The following is a 13042-nucleotide window of genomic DNA, read 5'->3' on the forward strand; positions in this document are numbered from 1 at the left end:
CATGGTGCGGTGACAGTTTCAGTAACATTTCGTTTCACTCTTGAAAGTTGCCGCGATTTACAAATTATGACTAAGTATTTCAGCTGTACCACATTCGCAATATATTAAATCATTAATAACTGTAGTAAATTAAATTAAACCCAACCAGAATGTTCTAGTCTACAAATAAAATAAATAAAATCAAATTGAATGAAAAATTAAGCAAAGTGTTATGCGTATAACGTAACGCCATAGACGTATTTAGTGATGGAAGGTACTGCTACGATGGATAGTCGATATTTTTTATAATAAAAAACGTATATTGAGCGTATATCAATTTTTGTTGTTAAAAGGTCTATAATTATACAACAGAACATTTATAGGCATGGTTGCAGAGAAAAAATACATTTTATTCGTCTAAACTCATGTCAGAGTCAGTAACATCTGAATTCTCACTCAATTCATCATCTGAATCTGTGACGGATATTATTAACGAAGACTCAATTATGTTGTCAATATGTATGTCACGATCCCAATCAGACATAATATCCCTTTTTGTTTTATTCACGACCTTCGACCAGTCTTCAGGATGAACATTGTGATGGCCTCTTGTAATAGGGCCAACATCTTATTTGCCGTAAAGGGCGGCGAAGTATTATTTCTTGCGGCGTGACCTAAAAATAAACGAACTTATGAAAAAAAGTATTTCAATTCAATCAAAATAATCATTTATTTCATAAGTAAGTAATACAAAAAAATTACTCTTGAAATACGTCTAATCTAGTATCTGGTAATGTTTTTAAACTACATGCTACGATCGGAAAGCTGTTTTGTTTATAAAGCTTCAAAATGGGAATTGAAATTAAAAGCATACCTTTTATTGAGCCCAAATCAGCTCAATAGCATTATACTGGCAATGGTAGGGTGGTAGTCGAAGGACCTGGTGGCCTTTTTCTTTTGCTATCTCGTCCAGAGCATAGGTAGGAGTTGGTGGCTTATGACGCCGGATTAAGGCAATAAGCTCCGTCTTTAACATTTTTATATCCGCTGTAACTCCGTTTTCACTCAGCCACTTCACCAACTCGCTTTTGCGGTTGGATTGGTTTGGGGGTTTATTAACTTGTACCGAATGGTAGGGTGCGTTGTCCATTATTATGGTCATAGGCTCTTTTAAATTATTTAATAGACCTATGAACCAATCTTTAATTTTTTCGTAGTTCATCTCCTCATGATACTCCGTAGTTTTTTTTGACTTAAAAGCCAGCAAACAATTAGGGACGAATCCACTTGCTGTACCTGCGTGACAAATAATAAGGCGTTCGCCTTTGCCCTCCGGTACTTTGGTACTCGATTGTGCCGTATCGTCGGTCCAACTTTTAGCCACTGTGTGGTTGGCGTTTAGCCACGTTTCATCCAAAAAGACAACTTTGCTCCAATCACTTATGTTTTTAGCCTTCCTTAAAAATGTACATCTTGCTAGGGCAATGTCAGTCCTCTCCATGATAATCTTCCTTTTGTTAACTTTTTTGTAAACAAAGCCAATATCTTTTATAACTTGCCGCAACGAAGTAATACCTCCTTTGAACAAGTCAACTTCTTTTAATGATTTTAGAAGCTTGAGCAATGTGGGTAGCTCCATTCTTCTATAATAATCATAAATATGATTTCTAATAGCAACCCTAGTAAAATCATCTAAATCTGTGATTGGCTTCACCTTGGTCCGCTTTTTGTTGGGTGTCGATAATTTATTTTCAGACATCCCATCTTGGCCGATTTTCTCACGTGTTATACGCGAAACAGTATTGCGGCCAATATCAAGAGCTTCGGTTACTCGTTCTACAATTCGATTCAATGGTAACAACGGTCCATTATTTTGTTGTTCTCTTTCAAAGTAGTCTCGGAGGCGAACAACAAGCTCCCTGGCCTGACTACCCAAAACTGTTTTTTTTTTTGTATGCTTAGGCATAGTAATAACAACAAATTCAACCAACAAACTTTAACAAATAAAACAACAAACTTAACAAACTTATAACAAATAACAATTTAACAAAAATGAAAACAAATAATGAAATCGTAATACGTGTCAAGGCGCTAGCACTCGTATTCGTACTCACAGCATCGGAGGAGTAAACAAAATGGCCGCCGCGCCATAGAGCAAAAATGTTGTCACGAAAAAAAACAAACCCGATTTTCATTATTTTATATAAGAACAAAGATAATTATGTAGCCTTAAAACATTTATATTGACAAGTTTATACATGTAGTTACACTGCAGAACTGAATAACACACTAATTTTCATAACAATATTTAAAGAGAACTAGGTTTATGCCGCGAGTATCGTTAGCGATAAAAATGAATTGCATAAGGTCACATCCCTAGTCATGTGGTATTGACAGATGTCAACGTCATACAGGTAACTGTCACCCGCACCATGCTACAGCGCAAAGAGTATAGTTAGCAAAAGTAAACATTTTGAAAATTGGCCTTGAATAATTTCAAAAATGCCTAGAAGAAAAATAACACTAAAAACTGTGACTTGGTTAAGTGATGAGATTCACGAACCGCAAAGTTTATCGGCCTCCTTTCGTTTTTACGAGTAAGTTAACCTGCAAATAAAATTAAAGTTTAAAATTTAGTGCCTAATTCGTATGTATGTTACCAGGAAGTTCCAGTACGGTAATATAACGGCTGGAATTGGTGATTATGTGCTTGTATCGAACGCTGATGCGGCAGAACCGGACACAGAAAGTGGTTGCGATGCCGCTAAAATCGTCTCATTGTTTGAGGACCCTACGAACTCAAGCGATCCCTTCAGAGCCAAAGTCCAGTGGTATTCACGGCCCACCGACCTGCCAAACTGGTGTTTTAGTAATATGGAAGCTGTTAGCTTCATGGAAAATGAGGTATTTTAACTTTATAAGAATAATTACAACATGCAAACAAAAAATAAAATAAAAAACAGTAACTTATTTTACGGACGTAAAGTAACCATTAAATGCTGTTTTTCTTATTCAGTCTTGATTTAACTATAGCAAAAAAAAATATCACATTTAAAAATGTTTTATTTGAATCTTTCCAGGTAATAGAGGACCATAGAGCCTTTAACCAAAATGTGTCCATCGAAACATTCTTTAGGAAATGCTCAATCACTCTTACCTTTACAAAAGATTTCAATGAAATAAATGAGCCATTCCACTACATATGCAGATATCGCCTACTACCAGTAAACAGACGGAAAGTACATATAGAACCAATATTAGATGAGGAAAGGCAAGCCCGAGCATTGTTGAGTACACCAAATAAAACACCTTCAAAGTCTACCCCTAAAACACCAAGTAGTTTAGTTAAAAGAATGAGTAGAGTGTCCATATCTGAGAAAAACTGGAGTGTCAGCAAAAATGATGGAACAAAACTCCTCTTAAAAAGAGCCATCCTAGCAGACAAAAATGAAAAAGACTCACCAAAGAAAGTCACACCAAAAGTGACCCCTACAAAAGTCACAGAAACACCAAAAAGTTCAAAGAAATTAAGTAAAAATAATCTAGAAGAGATTCTGTCTATGGAACTAAAAGAAAATTCTGATGATGAGCTCCCTACTTTGATAATAAGGCAGCATGTAGCCACTACACCCAAAAGAAAACAATCAATATCTAAAATCCTTAATGAGGAAACTCCAAAAAAGGTTTTAGTCTTTGAGGATGATGAGAAACAGACCCCAACAACACGATCTGGAAGGGCAAAAGCTCCTATTAATTATCAGGAACCAGAAGTATCTCCTGTAAAGAGGTCAGCTAGGAAGGCAGCCCGTAAGATTACAGAGAGTGATGATGACTTCAAACCCATTCCAAAGACACCAAGAACACCTCGGACTCCCAAAGTTAAAACACCAGCAGCAACTCCAAAGCGTAGTGTTACTAGAAGGATTATGACTAGCCAGCTAACTCCGACTTTAAGAAACAGGGCTCATTCTATTGATAACATTGATGGTAAGAACATTTGGTGTATAACAATATTAGTAAAAAGCAATTTAAACTAATCATTTTTCAAATGCATGCTGTATTTCGGCTTTCCTGCAAGCTGGAGGTTTTTTACAGATTCAGAAGTTATAACATTTTTAAACTGCAATGTTAATATGGCAGAATTATTGTTATTTCAGAGTTTGTCAAAGATAGCAAATCCTTGCCAGGCAGAGAAAGTCAGATGGAAGAAATATTGTCATTTGTAAGGACAAAGCTGTTGGATGGTGTTAGTGGGTAAGTTAACCACAACTACAGAATGACGACAAACATAACAAAACAATAATCATTTAAATCCACCAGTCTAATATTATAATAAGAACTTTTCTGAGGTGAAATCAAAGTTATTTGATTCACCATTTTACTCTCGCGTATTTATAGGATCACCCGAATAATTTACGCCTCTCCAGCTCGTAATTAAGAATTCGTGTTTGATCCAAAACTAGTACTAGTAACTAGGCTACCCTGCCGTAACTACTCAAGCGCTTCTAATAAAAAAAAAAAGTGGGTAAACCGTTAGGCCGCGTTTCCACTGAGGCGGAACGGGACGAGCTTAGGGGTGCACGAATTGTCACTATCACTATACTCCAATTTTCCGCTCCGTTTCAATGGAAACAGCACGAGCGGGGTGGAGCAGAGCAGAGCAGAGGCGGTGCGGTGCGGAGGACAACGAGTATTGGGATGCAGAGCGGTGGACAGCGGAGCGGTGCTGCTAGTTATCTTCGTCTTCAAGAAGAGAAAGATAACAATGATTGCTTTTTTATGGTTTTTCTGAGAGATTGAGTGTAACTAAGCTCAAAAATGCGCCTTTTCTAAAGTATGCTCCACTCCGCTCCAGTCTGCTTCAGTGGAAACACTGACCACTTTTCACCTCTTGAAAGTTATTTTAATTGCATATCTTATTATATTGCCTATTTCCAGGTGTATGTACATATCAGGCGTGCCGGGCACTGGCAAGACAGCTACCGTGTGCTCAGCCCTCAAGATCTTGAAGGAGGAGGCGGACTTACCCGACTTCCAACTGGTGGAGGTCAACGGCATGAGGATCGCGGAGCCCCGGCAGGCGTACGTGCAGATATACAAACAGCTTACTGGTAAGAATTCATTAATTTGTATGTTAAAGTTATCATAAATGCTATTTTTAGTATTTTTCAATATATTAATTAAAACATGATTGTGGCAGAGTCGTCTTTTACGGAGACGAATTTTTTTTTTTCCCTTTGACCTTTATGAATATCATCAAAGACTGCAGTTGTCACGAGAGTGGTCTAGAGTGTCTAGACCTTTAAGAAAACACTTTTTCTTTACAGCTTACAATATATGATCAGAATTTCATGTTCAAATATTATCAAAATGAACTGGTAACTTAAATCTATGTTGTTTTGTTGTTTCTAGGTAAAACGGTAGTGTGGGAACAAGCATGTGCATTACTAGACAAGAGGTTTAAGAACCCGGGGCCGAGGAGAACGCCCACCGTGTTACTCGTCGACGAGGTATGATCCACTTTAATTATTATTGTTTATTTAATCAGTGTTTGCTCTCATACACAATGTTGTTTAATAATATGCTCAAAATCGATAATGATTACACGCCAAACCCACAGAATGACAGAACGCGACATGTTGCAGTTTCGATCCCTGCGTAGGATAAGCAATCGATTCGTGTGATCCACGAATGCTGGCCTGTGTCTGGGTGTCTTTATGTTTGCGAAACCTCCCGCGACATAAGTATTAAATTCCTTAATTCGGGATTATTTTTTTTTAATAGCTCTCCATGCAGTGATCTCACTTCAAAACCTGAATATAAAACAACTTTCTTCGTCATATTTATCACGCCAACAAACTTGTTTTTACAACTAGAACACAAAATATCAAAACGAAGCATTACAATAACCCCGTTTCTCCACTCAGCTGGACGCCCTGTGCACCCGTCGCCAGGACGTCCTGTACAGCATCATGGAGTGGGCGGCGCACAACAGCGCGCTGCTGAGCGTGCTGGCCGTGGCCAACACCATGGACCTGCCCGAGCGCGCGCTGGCCGCCCGCGTGGCCTCCCGCCTCGGACTCACACGACTCACCTTCCTGCCCTACACACATACGCAGCTACAGCTGATCGTCGCTACCAGACTTGCCGGCGCTAACGTTACTGCAGATGCCGTGCAATTGATAGCTAGGTGTGTGATAAAGATGTATTAATATGCCTTAAGGTCTTATAAGACTTCCTATCTTCTGCAAATGCAGTTGGTGGTAGTTGCTTCTCCGGTTTGCCAGTTAAAGTAAAAATACAAACGAAACCCTACGTGAGCGTCGTGACGCGGGTTCGGTCTTTGCTTTTTCCTGAGTCTGAGTGTAAAATCCCTCGCATCATAAGGATCATTTAGCTCATAATTATCACCTATTGTGTTATCTGACTAACGAAAAGTACGGACAATTAAAGTTATTAATTAATATCAATAAAGACTTCATAATACAACGCCAGTTGTTATTCCATACATAAAGAAAACGTACTTATGTATAAACTCAATGTCTTTAGGAAAGTGGCAGCAGTATCAGGCGACGCTCGGCGCGCGCTAGCGCTGTGCTCCCGCGCGCTGGAGCTGGCGGGCGCGGGCGGCGCGGGGCTGCGGGAGGTGCAGCAGGCGCTGGCCGAGGCCTCCTCCAGCGCGGTCGTGCGCATCATCAGGAGCTGCTCGCCCGCCGAGAGGCTCATGTTGAGGGCTGTCGCTGCTGAGGTAACTACGACAACTATTGTGTTCTCGTAATTGTATTTTGATTCTAATGTACGTAAATTAACATTCAAAATTAAAATGCTAATGTATAAAACTTCAAAAAAGTCATATGTACTTTGCACAAGTTTTAAAAGTTTCCATTAGACCATTTTTTCACTAGGTTTGAAAAATTTAGTTGTGTCCCCAATACTGCTTCAAACTGTTTGTGTTATCGTTGTTATGCATTAAACGTCTAAATAGACCCTTTTTGTTATCAACATTAATGATTCATACAAATGTAAACAAAATAAATAATTTTCAGGCTGAAAGAACAGGCACAGACGAAACAACTCTATCACGGGCGTTAATGACAGCAGCTGCTATAGTAGCGCTCGACGGTCGTCCATACAAGTCAGCTGTGAGCATCCGAGCGCCGACAGCGTCGCAAGCGCAGGCGATATGCGCGCGACTCGCTGCGTTACGACTATTGCTACTAGAACCAAAACCTTCAGAACCGAGATTGTTATTGAATATCAGTGCTGATGATGTGCATTATGCCACTAAAGATATACAAGTTTGACCATTTCAGTTGCCGGTATCTTGGTTGGGAATATTATGTACTTTGAGCTGTTAAAGCAGAACTCTTGATAGTACACTATTTTGCAATGTTGATGTCTCATAGAAGCAGTACCTGCAATCTGAAAATGGGTCCCTTTAGTATTTTATAGGTTGATATATTAACAAGATCTGTCTGGGAATTATGTATTAAAATATTTTTCGGAAGCCTTTTCGCACAAGTGCTATGCCGGATACAGGCATAAGATTAAAGAATATTTCCTAGGTGTTAGTTTCAGCTCTTTGACGTAACGTAAATAAATAAACAAATTATGTGATTTTAATCATTTGTTAAATAATGTATTGTGACTGATAGTTAAGATTTTTATTATTAAATTATTTATATAACAGTGGTTTTTATTTAGGAGTCCCCCCCAACTTGCATGATCTTGATGAGTGCTTCTATATTATTGCTTTGGACAGCTTTTCTACTCGCTGCTACTACCGCTTTACCATATTTACCAACTGCAAGAGAAACAGAATTTATATGCAATGATATAAAATAGTTCCTAACAGTAAATTAAGTTAGATATTTACCTCTTAGCCTGACGGCTTGTTGTAAAATCGTATGCAAACTCTTCAAAGAAGCTACCGCCTGTTCCTGTGTGGACCGTCTAATGTAACAGCCTGTGAGTAGTTCTTCATTCAACATAACCACCTCCTTATAACGGTTAAGCATTTCTCTCCTAGAATTCAAATCATAGACATTTATTACAAAAATCAAATGCGTATTTTTATGTTTAGTACAATAGTCTTACAAATCATATGCAGCTGCGTCCTGAGCCGCTGGTAGTAGGGCGGTGATAAGTTGTGCCCTTTCAGCTGTTTCTGCAGCTAGCCGAGACCGTGCCTCGCCAATTTGTGAAACGTGCTCCATTTCCTCTCGCAGTTTTTTTTCAGCTTCAGGAAATTGCGCGGTTGACTAAAAGATTATAATTTCAATATATGAATTTATGTTTGTTTGTACTCAATTAAAAGTGTAAGAAATAACCTGAATCTAAAAACTAATTTTATTTTTAGTCGAATTGCTGTTACTTTATCTGTAAACGATCATTTAACATGGCGGCGCGTCACTAACCGGCGTGCATGAAGTGTCAAATTCTGTGAATCGTTGGAACCCGGTATAGGAATATTTTCATTTTTTATACGTAATAATGGTTGAAACAAACGATATTGAGTTATCTGAGGCGGAAGCAGAACAATACGATCGTCAGATTCGTCTCTGGGGTTTGGAATCTCAGAAAAGGTTACGTGCCGCGAAAGTATTAATCATCGGAATAGCGGGCCTCGGCGCTGAAATCGCTAAGAATGTTATTCTATCTGGTGTCAAGAGTGTCTGTTTGTTAGACAACGAAAAGCTCAAGGAAATAGATCTTTATTCTCAGTTTCTGGCACCGCCTGATAAAATAGGGGAGAATAGAGCTGAGGCTTCGTTGACGAGAGCGAGGGCTTTGAACCCTATGGTCGACATAACAGCGGAAACCAAGTCCGTCGACAACTTGCCCGATAGCTTCTTCACTGAATTCGATATTGTTTGTGCAACGGGGCTAAAACAGGAACAACTTGAACGTATAAACAACGCTTGTCGAGACAGCAATAAGAAATTCCTGTGTGGTGATGTTTGGGGCATGTACGGTTACATGTTCGCTGATCTTGTGGACCACGAATATTCCGAAGAAATTGTACAGCATAAAGCCCAGAAGCGAGGTCCCGACGACACGGAGAAGACGGCTGCGGAAACATTTAGCATAACTGTGAAACGCAGAGCAATATATGTGCCCCTACAAAATGCGTTATCAGTTGATTGGATGAAACCTGAGATGCGTTCAAGATTACGCCGCGGCGATCCTTCTTACTTTATAATGAAGATCTTGCTACGTTTTAAGGATGAGTATAACAGAAACCCGGACCCTGCTAAGAGGAAAGAAGATACTGCAATACTCCTGCGCATGAGAGATGAACTTGTAAAGGAACTATCTCTGCCTGCTGGGTTCATAGTTGATGCTCTACTTTTAGATGTATTTGGCACTATGTCTGGTGCTGCAGCAGTCATTGGTGGTGTGATTGCCCAAGAGGTGGTGAAGGCTGTGAGCCAGAGAGAACCACCACACAACAACATGTTCTTCTTCAACCCCGTCAAATGTGTAGGGTTTGTTGAGTTGTATGGTCAGTGAGTTTTACTATTCCGAGTAATGTTTAAGTGGTCTCAGTCTAAGTTTAATAATAATATACTATTTAAGTACAATACATTGTTTTTTTTTTCTATTATGCCAAATCAAATATTTTTTAAGTGGAGTCAATTTTACTAAAATGCTGTGCAATCGAAGGCTTTCAATTTACCTGCAATTCACTTAAGTTTAAATACACAGCCAAACTTTGTATCAGGTCTCCAGCCAGCCTGATATCGTGAGTGCTGAACCGGACTTGCCCATCTGCACCAAAGTCCATGTACAGATAAGACTGGTCTCTCAAACACAGAAGACTTATATGCAGTTCTTTTGTTTCTTCTGACTCAATATCTAATTCTTCTTCTAGAAGGAAGTTTTGGTTAACCCAGATACAAATTCTTTGTACTCTCTCTGTGATCCTGAATAAGACATAACTGTTGCCCTTATTTCTTGCTTCTTTGGACAGTAGTCGGTACATGGAGAATCTTGGGAGTTGTTTTGTTAGTTCAAATATGTGGAATTGTTCACTGTCTGGGTAACCAATGAGAGCCTGTAAGGTAGAATAGTTAGAAATTAGGTTCAGCCAAAAAGTCATATTTGCTTCTGATTTCAATCAAATGTAGTAAAATTGTCTAACTAGTTTCCAATTGGATGATACATTGCATAGGTAGGCCCAAAGAGGCTAGACAGACACTAATTCCCATACTGGGAATATATCGCAACAGTATAATAAGCTAGTTACCTTAATATGGACATCAACTGGCACATCTCGCGGCGGGCGCAGCGGCACGTGGAGTAAGGATCGCAGCTGGCTTGGTCGCGGATGACGAGCAAATGTTTCTCCATTCTCAAAGATACCTTCAGCGAGGACTAGCGCCGCGCGAACTATTGTCTCATTGTTCGTTGATATCGCCAGTTGTAGGCATCCCTAGAAATAGGGTTGAATTGAACCTGATGAGGCTTTCATGATTTAAAACTAGTTTTTACCGTGAAAGCCACACCAATTAATCTGCGAATATTGGAGAGATGACAGACATTTTCTCCATACAAAATTCTTAATACTTAATGCTTTCATTGTTCTTGTAATTTTGTATTTGATTTCCTATAACTGCCGCAACTTTGATAGAATTTAATTCCTCTATTACTTTTAAATTAGCCAGAATCATACATTTCTCGATTGTGGGACTTTAGTTCAGTGATAAGTTAAACTCTTACTAAGATAACTGATATTGAACTCATTCCAAAACAATCATACGCTACATCGTACCTCATCCTCAGAATGCACAATTGCCATCTGAAGTCTGGTATTAGTGGGCATAGCTGTGGCCGGACGATCCAGACTGTCAAGTGAGGCATTCCCACTAGCTGCATTCGCTTCATAGTGCTGCAGTTCCACCATCAGCGCCTGTTTCTTGTTGAAAAGCTCGGTGATAGCTTGCCGGTCTTCTTCCGATGGGAGGTTCTTGGCGACTGAGTTGAAGCCAGCTGTTTCTTGGTACGGCGGGTAGCCTAATACTATAGATCAGAACAATTATTACAATGTGTATTTCAAAGGCACTGCAAGATTTTAAGCTATCTGGAATTAGACCCAGAGAAATAAACCTTTTGAGTTGAGGTAGTCCTCAAATGGTTCAAAATCCCGATCACAAATCATAATTCTGGAATCAATAATGCTTATAAAGGTAATAGGTTTTTTCTGATAAAATGATTTGTTTTCTAAAGAATGTCGTAGTTTCATAGTTAGTTTTCCCTTCGTTACCTTCGCCCTTATCTGAAACGCAGACCAGATCAGGTGCACCAACGGAGCGGTAGTCTGCAAGCAGCATGGCGGCTGCATTGGCTCGCATCTGTATCCGACGCAACACCCTGCCCGTGGTGCCTTCTCGCCAATCAACGCGACCATTGGACCAGCAGCAAGCCAGCGTATCGCCCGACCATTGTATAGCAAGAGCGTTTTGTTTCGACTGCAAAAATGATCCATTCTCAATTTCGCCAAAAGAAAAACTTACCTTCATAGTGAAAAGAGGTAGTAAAGAATCACACCTTAACTCTCCAAAGTCGAATGCCTTCTTCGTAAATTCCGATAGTGCCATTAGCAAGTCCATATGCGAATCTGACTTCGTTCACCGGAGACAGACTCAAGATTGGTCCTGTTTCTGATATTTCAGCTATGAACTGATTGTTCTTCAGGACTCTGATAAATGAATCATCAGAACCGATGAGGAGCTTGCAAAAAGAGAGATGAATTAAGTCGCGACTTGCTTTTTTTTCTTCGAGATCACGCTATTTTTGACGATGCAAGAAATTTATGGCTATTTATTTTTATCTTACCTCATTTTCTCCATCCTTGTCGAAGTCGAAAGTGATAATGGCACATACTTTTCCACTGACCACATTCCAAAAAACTTCATTCCCTTCCCAGTCAATAGCTTGCACGGAGCTGTTACCACCGATGATGGCCAGTGTCTCCGTGTGCTTCCCAAAGCTGCCAGTGATTATAACGTTCACACCATCCGGAGCCTCCTTAAAGAAGAGGTCCGTATTGTCATGGACGTCGTAAGCTGCAAATTAAATTATAAGATTCTATTATGAGCTCCACTTGTCACCAAAATATGCTATTCCTTAAACAGCATCGTAGAGGAAAATTGAATTGTTAGAAATGAATACAGACCTACAGCTAATGGTGCCCACCACCTACATGTCTGAAACTGGAAACTGCCTGAATATCCTATTGTTTAAATAAAGAGGGTGTTTCCTGTTTACCTAATATTTGTGTTGGTGATCCAATAAGCAGCATGTCTCGGTTGGAATCTGTTTTTAATGGGCCACATGCTAAAGCTATAATAGCCTGGCTGAGATTCAGCTCTGACACCTCGCCGTGAGCTTGCGAGCGCTGCGCTCGTCCAGTACCAACCCCACCGTGAGGATGGTGTATAATTATCTGTAATTTTTATGCCTATTTAAGACTTGCTGTCATCTAAGAGGAAAAATGTAAAGGGCCTACGATATTGGGAAAATCTTAGATTATATACCTCGGTAAAATAGTTAATCAGTAAAAGACCTATATGGGAAAGTGTCATGGAATTTTGTTGAAGATTGGTTAATTAACACCATAAGGACATAGTAGGACGTTGATTAAAAATCTAAAGTAAACAGTGTATTAATTTTTAGTTATTAAGTTTAAAGTTTCACGAGATTAAACAATAACTTTGTCATATCCGGCGGCTGCAGTTAGACAGGGATGCGTTCCATCATATTTTGCAATGGTCACCACATTAGGCGTAACTTTGTGATTTAACTCCAACTTAAACACCGGCTGTACTGTTGATATTTGCATTTTGTTAACGCCTGTGTTTTGTTTTATAAAGTTAATATTTATTTTCGTTGTATCTGTGTGTTAACTGGTTGTCATGGAAACAACGTGTACTATTCCTTCTCAGATTTAAAATACTATTGTAAGAATATTTCCCCTATTTAAAAGTATTAAATTAATATAGAATTGAAGGTAAGTTAAAAATAGTTATGACTTTTTAAGGTAAACATTTATTCTACACTT

The 13042-nt window shown here is 39.2% G+C and overlaps 4 protein-coding genes across 6 annotated transcripts; 2 read left to right on the plus strand and 2 right to left on the minus strand.

Moving 5' to 3' along the window:
- Nucleotides 1-856: 856 nt before the first annotated feature.
- Nucleotides 857-1618, minus strand: LOC113501345. The gene has a single exon (XM_026882473.1). The coding sequence runs from the start codon at nucleotides 1616-1618 to the stop codon at nucleotides 857-859; it is 762 nt and encodes a 253-aa protein (XP_026738274.1).
- Nucleotides 1619-2434: 816 nt separating this feature from the next.
- Nucleotides 2435-7603, plus strand: LOC113503165 (origin recognition complex subunit 1). The gene is made up of 9 exons (XM_026884993.1): nucleotides 2435-2576; nucleotides 2643-2883; nucleotides 3060-3966; nucleotides 4137-4233; nucleotides 4918-5090; nucleotides 5392-5489; nucleotides 5907-6169; nucleotides 6529-6727; nucleotides 7026-7603. The coding sequence occupies exons 1-9, from the start codon at nucleotides 2482-2484 to the stop codon at nucleotides 7281-7283; spliced, it is 2331 nt and encodes a 776-aa protein (XP_026740794.1). The 5' UTR covers nucleotides 2435-2481; the 3' UTR covers nucleotides 7284-7603.
- A 25-nt stretch (nucleotides 7604-7628) lies between these two features.
- LOC113503172 (Bardet-Biedl syndrome 2 protein homolog) lies at nucleotides 7629-13019 on the minus strand. 3 transcript variants are annotated; one of them, XM_026885005.1, is made up of 11 exons: nucleotides 12695-13019; nucleotides 12250-12427; nucleotides 11818-12047; nucleotides 11530-11712; nucleotides 11246-11450; nucleotides 10754-11001; nucleotides 10229-10414; nucleotides 9659-10036; nucleotides 8077-8240; nucleotides 7856-8004; nucleotides 7629-7783 (listed from the first exon to the last, which is right to left on the minus strand). In XM_026885005.1, exons 1-11 carry the CDS (start codon nucleotides 12821-12823, stop codon nucleotides 7680-7682), a joined length of 2154 nt encoding a protein of 717 aa, XP_026740806.1. In that variant the 5' UTR covers nucleotides 12824-13019; the 3' UTR covers nucleotides 7629-7679. The 3 variants fall into 3 exon arrangements, with proteins under 3 accessions (XP_026740806.1, XP_026740815.1, XP_026740823.1); XM_026885014.1 differs by lacking the exon at nucleotides 12695-13019 and adding an exon at nucleotides 12519-12683; XM_026885022.1 differs by lacking the exon at nucleotides 11530-11712 and having other exon boundaries at nucleotides 12695-13018.
- On the plus strand, nucleotides 8381-9565 carry LOC113503216 (SUMO-activating enzyme subunit 1). The gene has a single exon (XM_026885106.1). It carries the CDS (start codon nucleotides 8473-8475, stop codon nucleotides 9490-9492), a length of 1020 nt encoding a protein of 339 aa, XP_026740907.1. The 5' UTR covers nucleotides 8381-8472; the 3' UTR covers nucleotides 9493-9565.
- Nucleotides 13020-13042: the final 23 nt, after the last annotated feature.

Source organism: Trichoplusia ni, chromosome 2 (genome assembly GCF_003590095.1).
Source record: "Trichoplusia ni isolate ovarian cell line Hi5 chromosome 2, tn1, whole genome shotgun sequence".
Lineage (NCBI taxonomy): Eukaryota > Metazoa > Arthropoda > Insecta > Lepidoptera > Noctuidae > Trichoplusia > Trichoplusia ni.

Excerpts from the sequence above, each read along its gene's own strand:
- LOC113503165 (XM_026884993.1), top strand. The coding sequence starts at position 2,482 with ATGCCTAGAAGAAAAATAACACTAAAAACTGTGACTTGGTTAAGTGAT. Across the intron at positions 3,967-4,136 it reads TTCTATTGATAACATTGATG|AGTTTGTCAAAGATAGCAAA; the intron begins GTAAGAACATTT and ends TTGTTATTTCAG. Across the intron at positions 6,728-7,025 it reads TGAGGGCTGTCGCTGCTGAG|GCTGAAAGAACAGGCACAGA; the intron begins GTAACTACGACA and ends AATAATTTTCAG.
- LOC113503172 (XM_026885005.1), bottom strand. The coding sequence starts at position 12,823 with ATGCAAATATCAACAGTACAGCCGGTGTTTAAGTTGGAGTTAAATCAC. Across the intron at positions 12,048-12,249 it reads ATCACCAACACAAATATTAG|CTTACGACGTCCATGACAAT; the intron begins GTAAACAGGAAA and ends TTTAATTTGCAG. Across the intron at positions 10,037-10,228 it reads CAGTTGATGTCCATATTAAG|GCTCTCATTGGTTACCCAGA; the intron begins GTAACTAGCTTA and ends TCTACCTTACAG.
- LOC113501345 (XM_026882473.1), bottom strand. The coding sequence starts at position 1,618 with ATGGAGCTACCCACATTGCTCAAGCTTCTAAAATCATTAAAAGAAGTT.
- LOC113503216 (XM_026885106.1), top strand. The coding sequence starts at position 8,473 with ATGGTTGAAACAAACGATATTGAGTTATCTGAGGCGGAAGCAGAACAA.